The sequence below is a fragment of the Vanessa cardui genome, chromosome 5 (assembly GCF_905220365.1).
Source record: "Vanessa cardui chromosome 5, ilVanCard2.1, whole genome shotgun sequence".
Lineage (NCBI taxonomy): Eukaryota > Metazoa > Arthropoda > Insecta > Lepidoptera > Nymphalidae > Vanessa > Vanessa cardui.
In genome coordinates, this window is record NC_061127.1 from 4,572,321 (window position 1) to 4,597,236 (window position 24,916).

General features: G+C 31.3%; 1 protein-coding gene across 3 annotated transcripts in view; it reads left to right on the forward strand.

Annotated features, from left to right (window-relative positions):
• The window catches only part of LOC124529859, a 158,217-nt gene that overhangs the window by 87,391 nt on the left and 45,910 nt on the right, over window positions 1-24,916 (forward strand). The window contains exons 2-3 of one of the 3 annotated variants that reach the window (XM_047103788.1): window positions 9,509-9,648; window positions 11,154-12,477. In XM_047103788.1, coding sequence (XP_046959744.1) covers window positions 12,337-12,477 — 141 coding nt within the window. In that variant the 5' untranslated portion in view covers window positions 9,509-9,648; window positions 11,154-12,336. The remainder of the gene's footprint in view (window positions 1-9,508; window positions 9,649-11,153; window positions 12,478-24,916) is intronic. The other 2 variants (XM_047103790.1, XM_047103791.1) reach the window with 2 other exon arrangements.

Sequence of the window (24,916 nt, forward strand, 5' to 3'; positions counted from 1 at the left end):
AGTTTTAAGGGCTTCGAATGCAAAGAGAAAGTTTGGATTCGAGTTTAGCGATCCATGCGGGGCTTGGATGGAATAGTGATTATAAAAGAATTGTTACATTTTTATTAAACGTACGAACTATTGAAAAGCGACCCGGCGAGCTCGGTTTATTTCACAACTTTAATACAAATCCTATTGAATAGGTCGCGGGTTAGCCGAGCGGCGATCTGCCATTAATATTTCTATAGCTCTGCGAGCTTGCTTTGCTTCTTTTTCAATTTTAATATTAAATCAGAGTGAAAGTAGCGGCCATCCAAAGACCAGCTCTGTTTCGCTCTCTTAAAGTTGAATAAATTAACTCATGTGATAAGCTTCTACATTTTGAACATTTTTTATGTGCCATATACCGTTTATCATATTCAAAAACATTATGTTTTTTATTATATTGCCAATTTGTTCTCTCTATCTTTATCCATCGTGAAAACAGCGTGCTGAAATAAGCTATCAGCCTTCCCTTAAAGTTGTGAAGAAAGGTACTCTTACTACTGTTACTCAGTCTACTAATAGTCATACTATGCGCTTCACTTGAATTTCATGCCCTGACAATCACGTAAAGACGTTGGTCACGCGCCTGATCTTCCGTCGTTCTATGAACGCGAAACAATAGAAAGACCACTTAACTTCACACTTGTGCATTGTGACATCTTCGCCAATAGTGTCGGTCGAGAATAACCACTGACGAAATTTGATCGAATTCGAATAAGGTAATATATTTTTAAATTATTATAAAAAAAACAGTCTCTACATCTTACTGTATATAATTTTAACTAAATTCTATTAAATCTCTGTCAAAGAGCTAAAAAATCTTAATATATAGTCACAAAATAATATTAAACATTTTTATTTGTTAATGATTAAAAAACAAATTCTTTAATTATCTGTGGTCAAACACAAAATGCTACTTAAGTAAAATAGTCTATAAAATTCTTATTATAATACTCTCAAACTCAATAGTTTGTTATTCTATGGTGTTATGTAGTAATTATAACGACTGAAATAAACAGACAGGAAAAAGAAGTTAAACAGACACTGAAATGATATTTTCAACATGTTTATGTTTCTATACTGATAATAACATCTACAATGATTTGTAGTTCAAAACAAAACGAATAAAGTTTGTATGTTTGCGCGCACGTTATATTTTATCACGTGTATTAATAAAGTTCTTGTCAAAAACATAATATGTATTTATATAAAATAAAAAAGGATTGTTAGTTTGTTATTCTCAAACAACTTCAAATGTACTGGTTAAAACATAGTTATTATTAAAATAAATAAACAGTTGAACATCGCATATTTTAAGCAACTAAACCCATAAGAAGATGCTTGTATTTTTTTAAAGGTGTAAAAATTAAACTCGATGCTTAAAAAATCTTTTGTCCAACGATATCTAAGATAATATAACACTGTTATCCATGAACTTTTCAACGTTCTAAATTTGGCTCTCAAGAACGGTCTCAGACTAGGCTTAGAGGTTTCTTCACGTGAAAACCCTTCAGGTTTGTAAGACAGGCCTTTATAAGTACGTTTCGGCCCTCAAAATGCCTCGCTCAGCACCTTCGGTTGGAGCCTTCTCCAATGCTTGTTCGATCGTCACTTGAAATCATTTAACCCAGTTTCGAGGGCACACCCTTAGCCTTCAACGCGCTTATTGTTCGTATTAATTAAAAACTTTCATGTAATATAAAAATGGTAGACAAGGGAATGATTCGGAATTATTTATTTTTATAAAAATAATAAATATATTTAAACAACAACATTTAAATCCAGAACATATTTTATTTTTTTATTTTTATCCATTTTTATACGACATACAAATGTAGCCATATAACAAAACAATGACTTTTAACATCTCACCTGTACTAGTTTATATGTATTAATCGGTGTTATAGCTAATGCTTATTAATAAATAATTCAGGTGTATTAAAATCGCTTTAAAATTTATAATAATCAGGAACATAAATTATTAGTGACTTCGTAGACCCTGTACTACGTCGTAGGTTCGTCGTAGCATAGCTACGGCAACGCCACGTCACGCAATTTCTTTATTATAAATGAGTTATCTATGTAAATTACTATTTTTTGAACCTTATTAAAATATAAATATTCACTCTCAAAAATAACGTTGCCTCTTTTGTACATAAAAGTGTGTATATTGCATTGATTTTAAAAGTTATAGCATTTATAGTAGTTTAACAATTATATCGTATATCCTAAAAATCTTTCCACTGCACTTTGTTATAAAATATTCTCAGACTATACTAGCTATGTAATGTGTAGTAGCTCAATATATTTTCTTCTTATATTTCACGATTAAATATAATAAAGAGTTGAAATGGTTTATTAGTATCTCACTGTAATATATGCGTTTGTTAAACATATTTATATAAAAAAAAACACCGCAAGTGACATTAGATTATAACAAAGTATACAAACAAAAATATTCGTTGTAAATATTCATAGTTCTAATCACAGTTACGACCTTTAAACACAGTGTTAATAAAATAATTACTAGATTCAGAAGTTTCCATCAACTTGAACGCTATATAATATTCTTTTATCGGTCAATCTAAGTTCTTAACCTTTCGCTGGGTTTAAGGCTTTCAACTAAATTCTTAGGAAATTCAGAATCAATGGAAATAAATTTGAATGGAACATTTTAATTTATCGTGGTTATTAAAATGTATTGCTCGTGTCAATTTAATTACTGCAGTTAACGGAAATCTTTTTTTTTTTTGTGAAATAAGTTTTGAAATATTTTAGTGTTATTTCATTCTTTTCCGTGGGTGTCCAGATCACTATGGGAGTTTTTTAAGAGAATCCTTGGATACCAAAGACTTCAAAAATCTTTTTGAAAGCGGAAACCGACTCCAAAGCGTTAACAAGAGAAGTTAGGCAGGTGGCTTGTCGATCGCAAAATACTGCCAAATCCGTCTGCGCTGTTTTCACGTTTAAAATACGAAATAAAACTTGCTGAGATTCCGGTAATACTTCCTCTTACTTTCTCACCATCGATTGCCAAGTGTAGTTAAGATTTTGTTAAACTTGACTAAAACTATTTAATTCTTATGTTGTCACTGAGTTGACAGACAACTTGTTTTGTATACAAACAATAACAAGCTGTTATATTAAAAATATTTTATATTAACTTTGAAAATGATTATTATACAGGGTTATTGGTAATTCGACGTACATCCGCTAGGAGGTAGCGGATGTACGTCGAATTACCAATAACCCTGTATATGATTTTATTAATTACATTTAATACTAAGTGTATTAAAAACAAATATTATATTTAAAAAATTATTGAAAATTTATTTAAACGTATCACAGTACGTCAATTCGATTCAGTTTTCGTCAACAAGTTTATTTGCCATTCCGCTTTAAATATCCCACTCGGTTTGTTATAATATTGTTATAAAATTCACAAATACATGTAGTAACATCGTAAGCTGTGACATGGTTCCAATGAATTCCCAACTTGCTTAGCTATACACGAGACGTTTGAAAACTTTGTCAAATTATCTCTTTCACAATCCTCACAGGTCTTGTAGTTGGCAAACACGGAGAAGGCTGTAATAGTATTAATTCAGAGCGGCGTAGGCCCTCGGGTTTTGATCATTTATTCCATTAAACTTAACGCGATTCACGTTAAGAGGCATTTTATAATGGCTTCTATGTTACCATTCAATGTTAAAGTAATTGCTTTCGAAAATTATATGAATATTTTAATCTATAGTTTCTTTTGAAGTAAAACTTCTTATAGTACGATGGACTCAAATATGCATCATTTAATCGAATAATTCTGTGTTCAAGTTACGTTTACTGAGTTATACGCACTTTTATATAAATATAACTTTTTGAGGAACTTTTATTAAATACACATATTACAATAACACCATTTTGACTGAATTTCAACTACCGCAACGACACACACAGTGTCCTTTGAAAGTCAGTGCACAAACACGAAAGCAATCTCTATTTTCTGATATAGTTCGAAGGGATATCTTACTCGATTAGTAAGGGATCCGATTGGCAAGCAATCTGGATCCTTAGGGACAAACCTTTTAATTGACCACAATATTAAGCCTGTCATATTGGGCACATTTTGTTTTATATTGGCTCTGGTACTATACTATTTGGTGGTACCATTTTGTATAGTATTTCAGATTTCCCTTTAAAATAATTGCGTAATATAATTGAATGAAAATATTATATACATAACTTTCACTGGATACGTTGTATATAAGTCAACGAACAAAAATGTCACTCATATAAAGCGCTTGCGTGGGCGGCAGTGGGAATGTTTCGCATATTTTAATAAAGCTGGACAACACTAGTGTAGTGTGAGCAGGTGTTATCTCTACTAGGAATGCCGGACATTATAGCCATTGAACGAATTAAAGACATTTAATATTTATATACATATATGCTAGTAAATGTTGTAAGTTGGTTACATGCTTTGATCTGCATTGTAGTGTCGAATCTTCCGATTCTTTGGATTCTCGATTTCATAAAATATTCATAAAAAAATAACAGTTCTATCTGTTCCAGCTTCGATCTAAGCTACTTCTCTTTTTAAATATTCATTTACACCGTTTATGAAACGAGAACAAGAAATATAATGTAAAAAAGTTAAAAGTCACTCTGTAAATGAAGTGCGGGCCTTACCACTTTTCACCTTTTTTGGTTCTCCTCACCTTCCAGAAGAAACTCTCACTAGCCAGGAAATTTGAAGCTTAATTATTTAGGTTAGTGGTAGATAGTTAACAAATATGTGCAGGTTACTTTACGATGTTTTGCTACATAGACAGGTACGTTTGATGAATAATAAATACAAATTAAACACATAAAAGTTCAGTGTTGTTTGCCCAGGTTTAACCAACTTAATGATCTTGGTTCTCACAGAATAGATTGATTACTATCAAAAACATATATATACTATAATTACCGGAATACATAAAAAACATTAATTTATTAAAACAATAAAATAAAATTTGTCCTACTCCAAAATCACTATGCCTATAATGCCACAATAACATATATAAATATATATTTTAATTACCTTTCTACTTGCTCACTCATAATTATTATTGAAAGTATTGTTGTTTGTGAGAGTCATTACTCTTGTTGAAATTGTTTAGTGTGTCAGTATTAGTCGTAAGCTTTATTTAATTTAAAAATAGATAAGTATCCTATTAGATAAATACATATGTATATATGTAAACAATTTTAGTAAGCAAAAGTGGAACAAGTGTCAAATATAATTACTGGAAAAAAACTGCATAACATTAATTCATGTTATTAAAAAAAGATTATTTATAATGATGTAATATACTCGTAGCTGAAGTAGAGCACGCTAAACTGAAACTCAAAATTTGTTTCGCTAGATAAGCTTTCGCAAGCTCTTATGACTTGTCGAAAACTCGCAGACTCGAAACGTCGACTCCGCTAAGAACCGGCAAATATATGAGTAGGTTTTATTTTATAACCATCAAGAGACCGCAGTTGTGATATATTTCATTTACAAAACTATTCCATTGAAATCGAAAACTTTTAATAATATTGTATAAAATAAAACTTATAATAATATCCTACAGTGAATACAGTCGTAAATGAAAAAAAGTTTGAGTATTTATTTCAAAACATTTTGAATAAAGTAATTTTAAAATTAATTCTAAAACAAAATTCATATATGTTGAAACAATTGATTACTTTTAAATTTAAAATTACTAATTAAAACTGATTATTTTGATTGAATTAACATAGAAAATAATTAATACTATAAATATTAAAAACTGTAAAAGCGAGTTAATATTTATTGCATATAACTTCGTTTTTTAAAATCGATTTTGATTTAATAAATTCGATTATAGAAAAGTCTGAAGTTAGCTTACATACGTCACGTGATTGTTAAAGCTTGTACTTAAATATATTCCGTAGAAATATTCTTAATATTTGTCGAGTACGTAAACTTTATAACAAAAAAAAATGCAACATTCCATTAATTGTTTTATATGCTTATATATAATATACAAACACTACATAAGGAGAAATGTATTATGATTTAAACCAATTCTATTTCTACAAAACACATAGATAACGTTGTATTAATTTTTCACATATTTTAACCGTTTACTACAAAATATTGATCGAATGTATATAATTACTCATTTATTATTCAATTGCATGGTAACTTATGAATCAGATGATGTCATGGAATGTTATTGATATTGCAATATTAGAATTTCATATATATATAGAAAAACTATAAATAAATAAAAAAATAATATTTTTCTTAGTGTGCACTACACTCACATGAAGAAAGGCCTTTCAAAAGATGAGTATCACGAGTCAGATGTTAAACATCGAATCTGATGAGAATTTTAAATTACAGAAAGACTATAAATAAATTAAAAAGAAGGTTTACCTTAGTGTGCGTGTAATCACACAAAGAAACAATGTAGTACAAATATTAATTATTAGTATCATGCACACACCCACACACTGTAAATGTAGCAACGCGCTTTCACTCCCAAAACAGGCCAATTGATGATTCATAACATAAATACATTCGCTGCAAGATGACTCAGTTTCTTAATAACTTCTAGGAGATAACTTCAGTCGTGTCACATGGTTTTCCAAACTACTATCTCATATTAAAATTATTGCTTGTTTTCGTTCGTATTCTATGCGTTAATATCGTTTATCTGATCGAGGTGAAACTTTATACATTTGTTGTTGAAACTAAAGAGAAGTTTTCCGGCATTATATCATCAATATACAAAAGGTGGCGTTAGTCGTATAGGAAAATTATACGAAAAAATTTAAGGATTTCAAATCGTACACACATAAGCTATAATACAATATAGCTTGTGGGGAATATACAAAATTAAAATCTGTTACGATATTATTGTTCTAGCTATGTTATTTTCTGTAATATTATTTTGTAAGTCATATTTTTCTGACATCATATATTTTATCACCTCCCAAACGGTACGCTAAGGCATAGATAGGTAGGTTTAATAAAATATTGTTAACTTATTTTACGTTTATTTACTAAACTGTTTATATTCTTACCCCCGGTTTGTGGAAACATTTTTATGACCAAGATGAATTCTTATCTTATTTTATATATTTTTATCATTATTATATTAAGACGTAAGTATAAAATATTTTTTATACAGGTTAAGAGTAGAAGAAAACAATGTTTTAAAACACTTTTAATTCGATGATTTAATCTGTCCTTATATGTTATAACTATACACACATATTAAATACGTTAAACTCAATAGTGCTTACCCAGTTTCGAACCCATGATGTTAAATCATAACCCACATTTTCAATCTACTGTAGCATCTCCGCCAGTAAGAAAATAAATCAAAACATTGTGTAAAAACAATTAAAGGTATATTAAAAATTCACTCCACGTACATTTCGAGAAATTTAAAGAATTTTGTTAGAAAAAAAAATTGAATGTGTGAAATCATTTTCTTTTAAGCTATTGCCGGCGGTTTCAAAACTCATGAGTGTAAAATGCTTTAGCTTTAGTTTTCGTATAAGAGAAGTGCGCTAGTTCTCATTAGGATAGTCCGGCTGAAGAATGGTCTAGCTCGTTAACGTAACTCATTAAAATATACTTTTACTTAGACATTGCAAGGAGGCTATTAATAATGTAAATAAAACAAATTGTATTTCAACCTTACGGGAATAGAGATGTATCATTTAAATGCATTTAAAATATGAAACAGCATGCAGAGTAACTTTGTTATAATTAAATTACTATAGCATATACTAATGTACAGATATGACTTTAAAAACTAATAATTAAGATTTTAAATCAGCAATGCATTCTAATTATGAATTTTAGTAATTTCTAAAATATCATTTACTTATTATACTTATAGTATTGTTTTATATAATAATTGTAATATTAATAAAAAAAGACAAAGTTATTTTCGTCAAATATTAATTGCAGAGGATTAATTGATAATAAAGCTGCTCGATCGGATTGTAGATTACATCGATTAAATTAATTTTACAGTGAAATAAATACAATGTTGAAAATGATTTAATTATGTAATATTGATTAAATACAACGAAATAGCTTTACGTTCGATTTATCATCTGATATTAACACTTTAACAGGTAAAAGTATCTTGTTTAAAAGATATATCGTTAGTAAATACTTTCATCTCCTGTATACCAGTATGTGTAACTATTATTGAATACTAGCTAAACCAGCTTTAACCACGCTTAATTTATAAAAAAAATGCCTATAGCACACAAAGCATCAAATCCTGTTTTACCTCCTCGAGGGGTTAAATAAAAAAAGAAGCCAGAATCACAGGACTGAAAACATCCGTAAGCTTGAAGAATGAATATTATTTGTCTTCTTTAATTGGGAAATATAACAGTTTATAAAACATTTATATTATGAAGCCGAACTAACGCATATTAATCTTTTTCTTTAAGCCTTTAAGGCGATGTAGCCTACAGTGATATACGTAGCGGTCAGTGTTTAGGAATTTAATCAAGGCATTGTTACGGCAGATAAAATCAATTATGTCTTCAATGTATTCCTAGCTTAAGGCAACTAGAATCAAGACCTGCTTCCTCACTGGGTCTTAATATGAAACTTCATGTCAAAATCGAAATTAATATCGTCATAAGATTGACTAAATATTTTGTAGGTTTTATTTTTATAAATGGAACGCATAAGTTAAGTGTTGCCATTAAAAATAAAAGTGTTTGAAATTAAAATGTTTTGCAATTGGTTGTGTGTACGTAGCAGGCATAAAATAATGTATGATTTTTTACACAAATATAAACTTGTAAAGGGTTAAAATATATGGTATTATCCATACCGTAATTAGTAAAATGAATATAATTGCTAGTTTCGATTTAACTATTTCATAATAACTTAATATTGTTTTTGATTGTTATGTTTCTTATTTTATTTAAATATGAAAAGTATTACGTATTATTATATGAAAAACTATCCACCTATAAACATTACATTACTTATATAAATTTTAATAATTTTAATACATGTGTTTATGAAATAATGAAAATGGAATATATTTAGATATTACAGGTACATGTATACGGAAAAAAATCATATTTTTTTATACAAGGGTCTACGGATTTTGTTTAATGATAAATAAAGTTTAGTATATAATATTTTGTATAACGCTTATTTTTTTTTTATTTAATTTACTACATCCACAGGCTCACAGATGCCCGTGCCTTTTTTTACATTTTATGTTAAACATTTTGGCGTTTTATATTTTATACTAAACATCTGCAGATCTTCGCTGGAAATCATTCTTGTAGTCTTCTTGGGAGACGTGGCCCACACTGACATTTTTTTTTTATACATAATCTATAATAAAAATATGTAGCAGTATATGTGTAATTCGTATTACTACAATCTATAACCCTTATTTAAAAGAAGTTGGTTTTATAGGTGTAGGTGGGTAGTGGCTCTGATGCGGATCGGGGCGGCGGAGCGGTCCGCTCTCCGCTAGATGATGCGCGCAGGGTGACTCTCATCGCCCGCGGTGCATGTACGCAGCGGCGGGCGGCGCGTCGCTCGCGGGCCGAAAGGTACCACCGCCGTCCTTATATTATTATTTTTCTTTTTTTTATGTGATAGGTGGCAAACGAGAAGGAGGCTCACCTGATGGAAAGTGACTACCACTCATGGACATCTGCAGCACAGGGGGTTAGCAGATGCGTTGCCGGCTTTTAAGAACGGTGTACGCTCTTTTCTCGAAAGTAAAGGTTATCAGTTCTGTCCTGTTGCTCCTTATCAATATCTTATTCCATTTGATATATGACGTTCAATTGTTTTTAGTAACAATCTTAACTGAATACGTATGATTGTGTCAGTTGTAAGCCTACAGAGAAAAAAATAAAAAAATATTCTTACAGAATAAGTCATAATGGAATAAGGTTACAAATCTATGTTAAAATATTATTAAGTATATATTTATTTTATATGTATGAATATATAACTCGAATGAAAGATAGGATTTCGTACCAGAATTTTACTTTTGGAAAAGGAGGTTTACTGACGAAAATTTAACCACACTTTCCGAAAGTATTATTTGGCGCTTAAGCTTTTCTTTCTTTCTACTGTTGACATGTTTGTAAGCGATTACGTGCAGGACACCGCAAACCGATTTGCTAAAGCAAATTTGTATATATATATTAAAAAAAAATTAAGTACAATTACAGAAAAAGTATTATAGACTGCATTGTTATATTTCAGGGTTGTGTATTAGTTTGGTAAGTGAAACATTTTTCTGAAACAAAAAGTATCCAAACTGAAGGAAAATTAGGACGCAACTTGTTACCCAAGCTCTTTATATATATGTAAGTGTATCAGAAGCGTCATGATTAAACTGTTTTCATTGGTTGAAATATTTAATTAATTATCAAAACAAATGTCGTATTGAGTTATAAAAAGAGAATATTATAATTGCACTTTAACAAAGTCTAAGCACTGCATAGGAAATAAACAATCCAATTAATTATTTATTAATTAAAGGCTTTTCTATTATCTATGTTTTTTCAAAGGGGATATACAATTATAAAGCTCGATGATACTTTAGACTTGAATTATAATAAAAAAAATATATTTATAATTGAAAACGCGACAGAATAACCAATGTTCTAAATTTTTGATAATCGATTTTAAATCTTATTCGAAAGTTATAAAGTGTGTATTGTGATATTACGTATTCGAGGTAAATTTTATTTTATTATTTATTACAATTAATTTGACTACTTACGACTTACCTTACTTACTTACCCTTTCCAAAGTAGATCAAAGAATGCCATATATCACAATTCCTACGTAAAAGCTTTACCACTATTAATCTATTTGCTGATGTAGTACCATTGTACCATGAAAAACTGGAGTACATACTAATCATCAGTCATCGCACTGTAACGTTCAATATAACAAGCGAACGTAATTGACCACCATTGAAGCACTCGAGTTGTTACAAAGTTTGCTGTAGTATTGTCAATATGTCACTAGAAAGAGATGAATATATAGTCGTTAGTGCAAGGAAGAAAGGAACAGATATATTGTTGTTGTGCAGGCGCGCCAACACGGCCGCCAGCCCGCGCCGCCGAGCCCGCACCCGCACAGCCCGGTCCATCCCGCGCCCACCGGCGTCCGCGCCTACTCCTGCCAGCACTGGGAGTCGCGACTGCTCGCGCCCCCGCCCCGTACCCTCTCCGCTCTCGAGCCGCAGTCGCCATGCGACGTCGTCGAGGTACTGCCTGTATGTTGTGCCTGTGCCTACGTGTCGATGTTATCTAGTTTAAGCATGTCATGTAAAAGAGCCACACACGACACTAATCCAGCGGCTTAACTTATGTTCAAACAGTTTGCATTTGCACTAGATTAAGCCGCTCGAGTGCGTATGTAGCTTCAACGGTTTATGTGCTGTTACTATTAAGTATTGAGCTTCTTGTAATAAGTTTGGTAAATATAGCATTCGATGTACCCGTTTATTTTAATTTGTGTAAGCATGAGCAAGTGAGACAATGCAATGTTTGGGGTCACCTTTAATTCGATTACGCGTAATCCTATCGATACTACGAGTACAGTAGTTTCAGCTTGTTTGAAAAGACGTCAGTGACATGTGTTACGGGCCAGTGTTGATACGCAAAGTGATAAAAGTAGGCCGGCCATGAAACAGAGACATCTGTCGGAGAGCGTTCGGTGGCAGGTGTCGAAGAATCAGAGACTGCGACTCGACGTGCGGAACGAGACATGAGTGTATCGTAATCATTATACTTAACGATCGTTAAAGAAGACATTCTAATATAACATTAACGCCAAATTGCGCTTGCTTCCAATCGATTTCTCACTATAAAACATATCGTATTTAAGGTTATAAAAAGTTCAATTAGAGTAAAAATTTAATATAGTTTCGCGCCTTTTCTTGTGCCTATCTCGACCCAATTCTAAAACTTCTCTAGTGAGAGTAAATCGTTCTTGTAATACTGTGACGAGGTTAATACAAAAGTGATACAATTGTTTCAATCGTAAACTTGAATGAAACTTTCCGCTATTCGAAATATACTGATGTTTAGAATAGTCACGCTAGACATAGATTTTTAAATTGCTCGAATTAAAATAAAGTTATAAACGTCGAACGAAAACTGTGCGTGATAAATCGTATCATAGTGAGTTGTGTATTACGTGATCAAATCTTAGCCTAGGAGCTAAGAGTTTTTCACCCGCGTTCATACACCGCCACAAAACTGGCAAGTATGCAGGCAGCTCTTATGCTAAGAGCAAAATCGCGGGAGAGAAGAAAACAACGACTGAAGCGTGGGATCAAGCACGAACTGCCGAGCAATGTGGCGACGAAGCCGATCGCGCCGTTCCCGAGATACCCGCCAGCCTCTTGGGTACGTAGTAGATTTGCATTTGCTAATTACCTTGCATGTACTGATCCGTGCTCGTTGATGTCATCGTGCTTTGATAGATGAATGCGACTATCTTGTATTCATGACGCAATGTGAATGTATTCGTTCTGTTTAAACGACCGTTGAATAATGTGTTAGCTCGTAAATAAGCCGTCACCTATTTTCTGGAGCTCATCTGTAACACCCCTATTTTGGTAAGCAATTCTTTCGTTAAATTTCGCAGCATTCAAATTGCACGACGATGTGCTTCTACTGTTTAATCTATTGTGTCACTATTGTCCTATCTGACCCTTATTTTTTAACAAAAACCTCCCAACTTCAGCCTAGTTTCTACATTAAATGTTCGGCGAATGCTCTCTCTCATGTAATTCATCAGTTACTCTCGCTGTCCGCTGCATTCAACGCGCTATTGTTTTCATTTCCCTCCATATAACAATACTATACAATATTCTATGGAGCCATTGTGCCAGAATATTTATGACAACTTGTACATGGCAGCTTCTTGCATATTCGTCAGACTAAATACGATTTATGAATTTCAACAGATGATTCCGGCTTTTGACAAGGTCATAAATTTGCATTTGTTCCATATGGATTAATATGAGAGTTCGCTTTTGACACGTATTCGATGGTAATTCATTTTACAATGTAGTTTCGAACATTTATACGAGATCAACTATAAAAACGCTTGTACAGTACACAAAAACATTTATCCGGTGCATTTTGATCAATTATGTATCATAAAATATAAATCTAAAAATCAAAAATGCAGTCCCCGACTCGAACCTCAACTCGGAATGAAATAAAATAAAAAGTATTATTCTGTTAATAAATTTTCATTAGTCACAAACGAAACACACAACGAAAGTGTCAACTTACATACTTATTGAACCGTTGATCCTTCGCATAAATTTCGAACCGTTCGTGTAAGAGCGCCGTACACCCAAGTTATTAGACTGAAGCAACATGGAGAGCACTTGTGCTTCCGCTATAATATCTTATATCATTGGTTCGTAAGAAGAACCACCGCGCCGTAGGTTGGCCTCGAGAACAAAGTCATACTTCAAAAATGATTAATATTCTGTATACATAAAATAACCAGTCCCGACTGACTGATTCATCATCGCGGAGTGTAAACTAGTAAAGTTAGGGCCTTGAAATTTAGTGAGTAAGATGGATTTATTAAGTAGACACCCAATAAGGAAGGAATTTTGGAAATTCTCCCCCTAAGGGGGTGAAGTAGGGTTTCAAATTTCAGGTAATATAAGCAATTTCTACGCCAGCAAAGCCGCGAGTAACAGCTAGTAAACTATATTATTTACAAAAGAGTTTGTAATATCAAGTTTAAACACAGCTTCTAAAATATTTAGTCAGTTTAATTCAAATCGGACCATTCGATTGTAAGGAGTTTATAATCCAAAACATCGTTTCATTTAAAACATACGAAAGTTTCTTTATATTGTAACACGAACTTCACGAAGTTTTTACTAACGAATATTAAATTACAGGAAAGACGTAACTTACCGAGCGAGAATGTTTCTGCTCACTTTTATTAGCTCACTTTAATTTTTTCTTAACACGCGAGTATTTTTTTTTCCAATCATACGATCTGCCCAAACTATTTATAGAATCTAGGTATATACTAATTTGTATATCTGGGTTCTCTTTCTGTTAATAATACGTTTAGTTATATTTTATTTTAATTTTATATTTATTCTTCTAATTATTTAAAGAGACCCACTAAGGGTCTCCGTGGAAACTTCGCGTTCTTTTTTTCAAAAATTCTATTCCAATTTTACTTTTAATTTTTTTACGTTTTTCATTTTTTTTATAAAGCCGAAATACCGCTCTCTAACCGGCCAGTAACTTTTTCCGGTCTCTAATAAATATTCTTTGTTAAATCGCAACAATTTAGTACATAGCAATCAAGAATCCTCTTTATTTTTCTGCACATCTATGATTAGAGCTCTTTAAAATGAGATCGTAACCAATTTTCTATGTGCGGCTTTCGTCCCAAATCAATGGGACAAAAATCAGCTAAAGCAATTAATACATAAGAAGTGCTAAATAAAGCAGCACATTTAAATATAATTAATGCAAATAAATATTATTGTATTAATACTCGTAAAACCTAATCAGAAGATTAACTATCCTCGTTAGGTTTCATAGCCGTAACCTGATTTACTTATGGGATAATACTAGTTCTACGACCTGATTTCACACCTAATAGTTTATATTACAAGATTAGTTATTAAGTAAAATGAACGTAGTTACGTGTAGCTAAAATACACGTACCTAGTGTAGCTAAGTGTTTGTTATTGGGCAGAGGCCACCTCTGTAGGACTTAGTGGTAGGGCTGGATGTGCAAGCCTCTTTGGGTAGATACCTCCCACTATTACTTATTCAGTTTCCGATTAGCAGTATTATTTGTACAGTTGAGTTACTGTATGAGGCATGAGGGATATAAATTCTTAGTTCCCTGGAGTTGTCGCGATTGCCGATGTCAGTAATGATTAATAATAGATACCACCCACTCACCAGTTATTCTACCGCCAAATAACAGTACTCAGTATTGTTGTGTTCCAATTTGAAGGGTGAGTGAGCCAGTGTAACTACAGGCACAAGGGACATAACATCTTAGTTCCCAAGGTTGGTGGCACATTGACGATGTAAGGAATAGTTAATATTTCTTACAGCTTCATTGTCTATGGGTAATGGTGACCACTTACTATTAAATGGCCCATATGCTCGTCCTATTCCATAAAAACAAAAACAAAGACAAAAACAAAACAAACATTTCTAAAAACTTCTATAGATGGTGGTGACCACTTACCATCAGGTTATCTATTTACCACTGATTAAATAAATAATGGAGGAGAATTTACAGTTGATTAAACCACGCTTTATTGATTACATTATATGCCCTAATATTATGATAATATTAGGCTCTATTTTTATTATAAAAATAAGACACACTTGCCTGAATTTAAGCTCGCTATTTATTCGGTATTTGGGTAAGCCGCCTGCCTAACACAACCAACATTGGACATGTTTTTGCAAATGGTCTGAAGAAAAAATCCTATAGTCAGCACGACAACCACTGGTTTGATATAAAAAGTCTCTATTCTTCTTTTTCGAAATTGCACAGATTATAAATAAACCTTTGAAATAAAAAGACAAATAATTAAAGCAATGTATATAAACTATTAATCTTATAAAATATTAATAAAAAATTGTTTTTTCGTTTACTTCAGCCAGGATTTTTTAATATAGATAAAGTTTCCGTGTAACTTTGTACAATTGTTTTATTTGTCATTTCTATAGTGAATCTTTTTTCGATTGACTATCGATTGAACAAACAGTCCACTTTAAAAAGATCATTAGTACTTAATTAGAGAACTATAAATTACTTTTTCGTTGTCGAGTTGGGCCAATAAAAACTTTTTCTATAGAGAAATTCTGAGTATATTGATGTTGGTTTTATTATTATTCGTGCCTTGGAAATTATGACAGTCTAGAGTTTTATTTTTGAACCGAGTTAAAATACTCAAGCCGGGTGTAACAATTTAGGTGGAAAGTACACTTGTGTCTTATACACTTGTCCTATATTAGGTCCCTCAGCTGACTGAGAGACGGGCGACCTACGAGGGACAATGGTCGACGTCAAGATCGGTCTAGAGGCCCTCAGTACATTGGTTAGATAAGCCCATTCACGTTTCTAACAACGTTCGACTGTTGGAAACCGTTATTAAATGCTAGTAGTCGCTTGCGTTTTAGAGTGTAGCTTGTCTTCAGTTACACAAAAAAGTAGCCTATGTCCTTTTTAGCTTGCAAATATGCTTCATACCTAATTTTCATGAAATTCGGTTTAGCGGTTTGGTCGTGAGAGCAACAGACAGACAGACAGAGACAGAGAGATCAAATCAAAATCAACATACCCTTTATTACACCAATAAATAAATAATTTAAACACGATTGAGAAAGATGCACAAGATGCTAAAATAGCGATCTCCAGGCAACCTTAAGGTAGAGGGGAGAAACACATTCAGAAAGAGGTAGGCGTGTGCAAAACGGATATAATCATAATAAATAAATACAAAGAAATATTATTGTATTTAAAAATAAAATAATGTACAATGCCTGATATCGAGATTAGATATAAAATAAAATTATTTAAAAAAAAAACTAAATTAATGTAAAAATAATAGTGATGTTGATTTTCCAATATTTTTTCTACCCTTTAATAATCAATCGTAATGACTGTTATAACTTAGGGTTAAAGTTGAGCTTGTGGTATAAATTATTACTTCGCGTTTCTGCTTCGTTATTAAACCTACAATTGTTCTATTAAAGCGATTAGTAAGTTGTTAGTTTTTGTTGTAGAATTTATTTTTAAAAACAAAGATATACTTATCTTGTTTCATTTTTCTAGTAGGTTTTGTACGGTAGTAAAATTTTGGTTTCGTGCCGATGTCGGTAACTTGTCAGTAATAATTATTGAGTTTCTTGCTAGTTCTTTTCGTTTTCTAAGCTCTCAACCAGTAGCTTTACATATCGTAGTACCGTAAAATGACGATTTCAAAGTGTTTTTAAAAGCCTTTCTGAATAAAATACATTTTTCTGTTGATTCTAGTATAATTACATTTAAACGTGAAAAATAAACGGCCCACATATGTTTGTACAAATTTGTCAAATTTATAACCTAAAAATGTGGTATGGATTCCTGGTGGTAGGGCTTTGTGCAAGCCCGTCTGGGTAGGTACTACCCACTCATCAGTTATTCTACCGCCAAATAATAGTACTCAGTATTGTTGTGTTTCGGTTTGAAGGGTGAGTGAGCCAGTGTAACAACAGGCACAAAGGACATAACATCTTAGTTCCCAAGGTTGGTGGCACATTGACGATGAAAGGAATAGTTCATATTTCTTACAGCGTCATTACCATTCCTTACATAGCCAATGGGTACTAAACAAGGAAACTGAGATGTGCCTGTAGTTACACTGGCTCATTCGTCCTTTAAACTTTTCTCTTGTCGCTGTTCTGTTCTGTTCGCTTTTTTATTGGAAATAAGGAATATTATTTATTGGATATGAAACAAGCATGTACACGTCGGGAAAGTTAGAAAAACAACGAATTAAACGTACAATGTATAAAATCTTAGATAATTGCAATGAAACCATTTGATAAAATTTGCTATGAATCAAACATACTCCAAGAAAGAACACAGGCTACATTTTTGCCTAACACATGACAACCAACACCTAGTCTTCACTAAATGGATGAAATATATAAATTTAAAGTTTTCGTAAAAAATTAAATTTAGATAAGCTGATTTTCTTTTCACCTTTTCGTTAATTAGTATTAACTTTACAAGCTTGGGTGGGTTGGGTGGATGGGCGATGATGACCACTTTCCATCAGGTGGCCCATATGCTCCAACCAATACCATAAAAAAAATTAAACTTAATCACTAATCTATTACATATAATTAAAAATTCAATGTCTATTTATATTCTGATTTATATTTGTTACTTTGTTTTATAAAATTCTGTACAATAATAATTTAAACCAAATGTTGCTATATTTTCGAATTTCTTTTCAGTTATTTTTACCCATATAGTTCATTTAATATTATTTTTTAAAGCGTATATAATCTAGTTTTATAATGAATTTTTTATGGAAAATAAAACGTTTTAATAAATTGTATATATAAAAAAAATCCAAAATTAGTTTTCCTTTACTACGTGCGTATTGTAGTTTGAAACTATGAAAGAAATGAAAGATTTTAGTTTAGTTTAGTTCCAGTATAATTTGTGTCACAGTTGTGTATCCAAATTGTATAATTTATTACGTACAAAAGTCTGGATTTATAAGTGAAGGTGTCTTAAAAACTCTGGCCATATTAAAGATTAAAAAATGAAACGCTAGTAGAGTTTGTAATTAATCAAATAACACAAAACTAGTAGAATTACAAAACATCCATGCCATACATGTGACTAATACCAAGCCTATTTCGAAATACTATTAAATATTACTCAAAAACAGATTAGCAGAGCTGTTGTTTGAAATCGGCCAAATATTCCTAATTCAAATTTAACATTTGTACAAAATGATTTCATTCAATGCAAAAAAAATCTCATACGCTAATGATATCACCGACAAACATGCCGGTTTCATTTCCAACGATTACATTTACTTTAATCAATTACTAAGCGAATATTCAGCGCGAAAGAGCGCTGACAGACCCCATTCAGCTATCAGGCGGAAACCATTACCGCCCCTGTCGCCGCAAAACGTACCCATACAACACACCATATCCATACTTAATATCTTTTGTAAAAATTCAAAATAAATTTTAACTCTAACTACATACAATTACGGTAGCAAATTGAATAAACATTGCACATCTTTAATGACAGATATCTTCATTTAACGTAGTAAAACAATTTGCAACCGTATAATAAGGCGTCGAGGTGAAAAATTCAATGTTTTACGCTTAAATAGTTATAGGTTTTTTATAAAGGCAAACAATATGGAACCTTAACATTTCAGTAATAGAGTTGAAATTGTCTATCATACGAAATTATATTTTTATATGCTTCGGATGATTTTTAATTACAGGATATCGATAAATACTTCAAGTAGCTTTCGACATGACTTAATTAATATAATGTACTTACTTAGCAATCAATCTGATTCTGATCTGATTGTACGAGCATTTTTGAAAGTATATATTTATTATTATGTATATGAAATATTTTTAAAAACTATTAACTCACACTCAAGCTCAAATTCCTTTATTCAACGTAGAAGCATTACACTTACTTATTGAAGCTCAAATTAAACAGTACCACCGGTTCGGAAAAACAAACACCCTGACCTGAGAAGAGCCGGCTAAAGAAACTCAGAAAAAAAAAGGTTATATTAACTAATATAATCTTGTTATTTTATCTTATTCTCTATGCCCCATACTACCGCTAGATATACATATTTATTTAAACTTGTAGTTGAAAATTGCAACCTTAAACGTTTACTATTAATGATGTTATACATTTTTTTTAATATTGAACATTTTTCATTTATAATAAGACGATTAGCTTAAGAGATTAATCCCTTCATATTAATAAACAAATGAACTCTTTATACTAACTATATAGATAAAACTAAAATCAGGATTTTTTACAAATGGCATGAATGTTATGTACAATTTTATTATTATTTTATTAAAATCTCTCATTTTTCATGAAAAAATATTGACCTTTAAAAAAAACCTGTACACTATATAGATGTTGAAATCTATAGGACACATGAATAAAAAAGTTATCGGTTATACTTAAATAAATATTAGACAAAAGAACGATTCATTACAATTTAGTTCATGAGACTTTCAATGGTAAACTTTGAAGACGTTGCTTAAGAAATCTAGTTAGAGTCAGCCTACGTTTGTAATTTGATACTTCGTGCTACTTTTATATAATATTCGGGAAAATATAGACTACAGAAGAACGTTGTGTTCAAATAATCAAAATTAATTGTTATGAAATACTCATTTTGACTAATGTTGTACATGCGAATGTAAGTTTATATATTTGTCCTGCTTTTTCATACACGTTGACGGGGTATAGAAAGGGACAAATAGTATTCGAATTTTATATATTTATTCAGGCATCTTTCTAATGCATGGTCCGCGACACTAAGACTTCACTTATATGTGTACATAAAAACGTTTTCATAATCACAGAATAACTGAAAAGACGATAAAACTTTCGCATAGTAATAGTTTAAGTTTCAGGATACATTTGCCTGACTTGGTCATGATAATTAAAGCGATGTAAGCGATCGCTTATGAAACAGCTGGAAGTGTTTGGCGCAGGCCTAGGTCGGGTAAAACCCATTCATTATTTAATATACACTACAAATCGATAATTTGTATTCATGTTCCGATTTTAAAGGCGAGTTGTTCAATAATTTTAATTATTGTATAAAATCTTGGATAATGGGTAAAAAGTTACGAGCAAATCAAATAAAAAAAGTTATATCATTTAAACGTTAGCCAAAATATAATGAGTTTTGTTGTTACTACATAGCTAGTACCAAGTATTTATCCATTGGTATACTATAAATATGCCAGTTTCTACATTGGGAAAACTTAAATATGTATGGTTATACGTCTAAGCACCTGTGACGTGAATACCTAATCGACAATTTGTATGTTACACTTCATATTATAAATCCATTCCATAGCAAAACATTTCCCATGTAGATAAGAAACATTTAAAGAACAAAATGATGTAATTCTGTATTTTTAATATGATGTTGTACAAAATATTGTTACCATATTTTGACCATGAGTAAAACGCTAAAATATAATGGAAATACATCATAATTAACCTTCAACTTCGGAGAAATGGCGAGTCACGATTCATGATTCAAAAGGCATTAAGGATAAAACACGTTTTTAAGTAAGCCATGAAATCATTAAAGACCATAAAGCAGGTAGCAAATCGCCAAAATTCCATATTCAAATCGTTAAACAAACCTCTTTGCATGTTAATGTCCAGAAATTCTTAGACAAAAAGAGGTCATATACGTGCGTTATTGGTGGTACGTTTGATTACTTTATACTCCTGTCAGACAATTATTTGTATAGAGAATTTGGTGCACTTGTGTTTGTAATTTGTGAACTGTATAACTTCAGTGTTGAAAGTCTGAGTTTAAAAATAGAACTACAAAAGGATGACGCGACCGTCAAGATAAATTAATTTCCTTTACATTTTTATATTTTTAAATATATTCTGCAACAAGTTAGAGTTTGTCGGGTGAAATAGATTAAAAGAGTATGAATGGACGTTTTTAAATGAGAAAAAAAAACAGCTGTTATTTGTACATTTGTTTTATTTTATTCCTTTGCATACAGATTCTATAAAAAATATATATGAAAAGAACCGCGATACGTTTTGTACCCGCGCTTGTTTATATTTATATTCACAAATGTATATCAATAAGAAAAACCGTAATATTTCAAATCTAAATATATTTTGACATTTTTATTTAAATATTCAACAAGTCAATAAAATTTAAATAAAAATATCATAAATATATGCAAAATAAAATATTTATTTTCTCTTCATTGCACTTCAATTGAGATATTTATATACATGACATAAGTAGATAATAAATCAGAATTTACAAAGTTGAATTGAGTGCAACAGGCGGGCTTATCGCTCCAGCGGCGATCTTCCAGGCGAACTCTGGGCACAGGACCAATTGTATAATATGTTGGAAGGCACTATTAATCAATCTAATATATGTATTCTGATTTATAAAATACAAAAACATACCTACATATATATGTAAATACAATAAAGCATGAATAAATATACTTAATAAATATTAATCTACACATATAATAAAATTGGAATGTCTGTTTTGAAGTATTAAAATAACAGCTTTTTGGTATCTGTTTGTTCTTGCTTATCTGTAGAACAGTGGGATAGATTTTGACGAGACCTTTATTGGCTGATGTAATAAGGATTAACTAAGGCTACTTTTACTGTAGAATTATATATAAATAATAATAAGATCACGCTGTAAAGTTTAAATATTGTCCAGTACCGCGCGCAGCCAATACTCCGCCGTCACGTTGGATGCCTCCTACCAACGACATAATATCACAAAGGCTGTCTCATACAGAATTAATAAGTTGTAGTAATAACTGCGAACTGAACAATAACTATTTGTTAAATTAAAACTCGCGCCAAATCGCGGACACAGCTATATAAATGATGATGAGGATGCCATATTTTATTAATTAAAAAAAAGTCTATTACAGATATATTTTTCTAATAAAGAAAGAAGACAAGGCCCCGCAGTAAACGCAATTTGGAAAGTTAGACAGCTAAATTATGTTGAAATGGATTCTATTACATGAATAAGAGTTGTCAAATCTATTTATAGTCTCGGAGACTGACTGACTTTTTGATTTCAAAGGATGTGCTGATGTGCATTTGTATGTGCTTACAAGAATATTTATGTACCTATTACTATGATAATATTTTATTTCGTTAGGTGAACCGTTTCGTCAGCTCGGGAATGCTCCAAGAACTTATATATAGCCCTTTTCAACATTAAAAGTCCATTGAATTTACTTCGTATAAACAACAAAAAGAGCCTGTAAATTTTCCACTGCGGGGCTAAACCGTCCTCTCCTATTGAGGTTCTGGTTTGGAACATATTCCACAACACTCCGCCAATTCCAATGCGCTTATAATGGTTAATATTTCTTACAGTGGTAAAGTCTATGTATGGTAGTTACCACTTCAGTTTCAGTTACACCATCAGGAGTCACATATGTACGTCCACAAAATGATATCATAAATACGTAACAACGAAAAAGTCTACTTCGCTTTAGCATTAGTTCAATCTTTGGACGTTTTTCCACTAAGGTTTCATGTCGCTGATTATTGTTATGAAATATATACATATATGTTCAAAGCATACTCTCTTTTGGAGTTGATTTTATTTATGATTTAGGGTGGCGGGCAATTGGGACAACTGACGCTAAGTGGTCGCCATCGCCAACAGACCATTGTCTGTAAGAAATATTAACCATACCTTATATCGCCAAAGCGTCGTTCTGTCCCCTATGCCTGTAGTTACACTGGCTCACTCAACCTATAAACTGATACACAACAATACTAAGTATTGCTTCTTGGCGGCAATAGCTCTGATGAGTGAAACTACCCAGACGGAATTTCACAAAGCTCTACCAGCTAGTAAACAGTTTCAGTTTCTCACTAACATCCTACAACGTTTAATCTTCGAGTGTTATAAGTCGAACTGTGATACTTGAGCCGATGGCGTGTCAAGGCTTCTACGCTATGCAGATATCAATGTGCTCGATCGATTACCGACTGGTGACGTATACGTACGTCCTTTGTAAAAGGTCTAATCACTATGAAATAATCCTTGAAAAATTATATTGTAACATTATTCTTTGTCTAGTCAAGTTTGCATGAAATATTCTCAATTATACTTATAGAAAAAAAAAATTAAAGTGACAATATTTTCAACCATTACTGTAATTGAAAGCTTCGTGTTAAAATTTTTTTTATCGTTTCGTTTGTTTCAATGCTTTCAATAAATTATTATATTATTTCTGTTATTTATTTTAGTGACTGTCGTAAAAAAATCTATATTAACAATGCAATCATAAAATAAATTTATATAATGATGGCGATTAAAAGTCAAATAAAAATCGTTGCGGCACAAAATAAGACCATAGCTAATTGAGTGCACTCAATCCGTTGAAATAAGAAAATTTAGCTGAATCTTTTGAAATTTGCTTACTAGATTTAATAATGCTGGACAGCAAATTGTTATAGATCTACTCACATACAATGACGCAAACTTCGAAGTTTAATACTCGTATAATTTCGCTCATGTCAATCTTATCTATCATTCATTTATCTTTAAGACAGTGTTGTAAAACAATAATTGGAATGTGCTTGTAAAAGCCACAACAATAAAGTATTTGGCAATATTATAACCAACGAATACTTTGAAAAATGAGAACAAATACTATGTAACTTATTTTTGTATTTGATGTTTTTATCTTGATAGAGAACATTTTAAAATTATTGAAAAATGTGTTTTCCAAAAAGAGAAAATGGAAAGTCATGTAAAGTTAAATATATACAATTTAACGTTTTTTTTGTGTTAAATATTGTAGTTTCTTACCTCTTCCATTTTTGACCTGGGATTGAAGGCTTCCAATATTTGTATAGCTTTTATTTCATGGCTGGTAACACTGAGTTGACCAGATTGTACTGTAAAATGTAGTTAATTAAAATACTGTAAAAATCCTCATGTGAATAAATGATTATTATTAAAGTAATCATTTTTTAAATAAATAGTAGTATAATCTTATCTTTAATATACCCATAATATATCTAAGTGGTCATAGTCCGACAAAATACATTACGAAATGCTTTTAAGTTTTTGTATATGTCTCATGAAAAGAATTTAATAAGTATAAAACCATAAATAATACAGTCTCACAAGTAGAAGTTTTTTTTTCATATAACTATTTAATGTCATTAGCTATTAACAAGCTTGTAAAGTTAATACTAATTAACGAAAAGGTGAAAAGAAAATCAGCTTATCTAATTTAAATTTTTACGAAAACTATAAATTTATATATATCATCCGTTTAGTAAAGATTAAGTATTGGTTGTCATGTGTTAGGCAAAAAAGTAGCCTGTGTTCTTTTTTGGAGTTCGTGTTTGATTCATACTAAATTTCATCAAATGATTTAAGTGCAGTTATTTAACATTTTATATATTGTACCTGTAATTACACTGATTTTCCAACTTTTCCAACCTGAATATAGTTGTTTCAGATAGATCATATACCGAACCTTC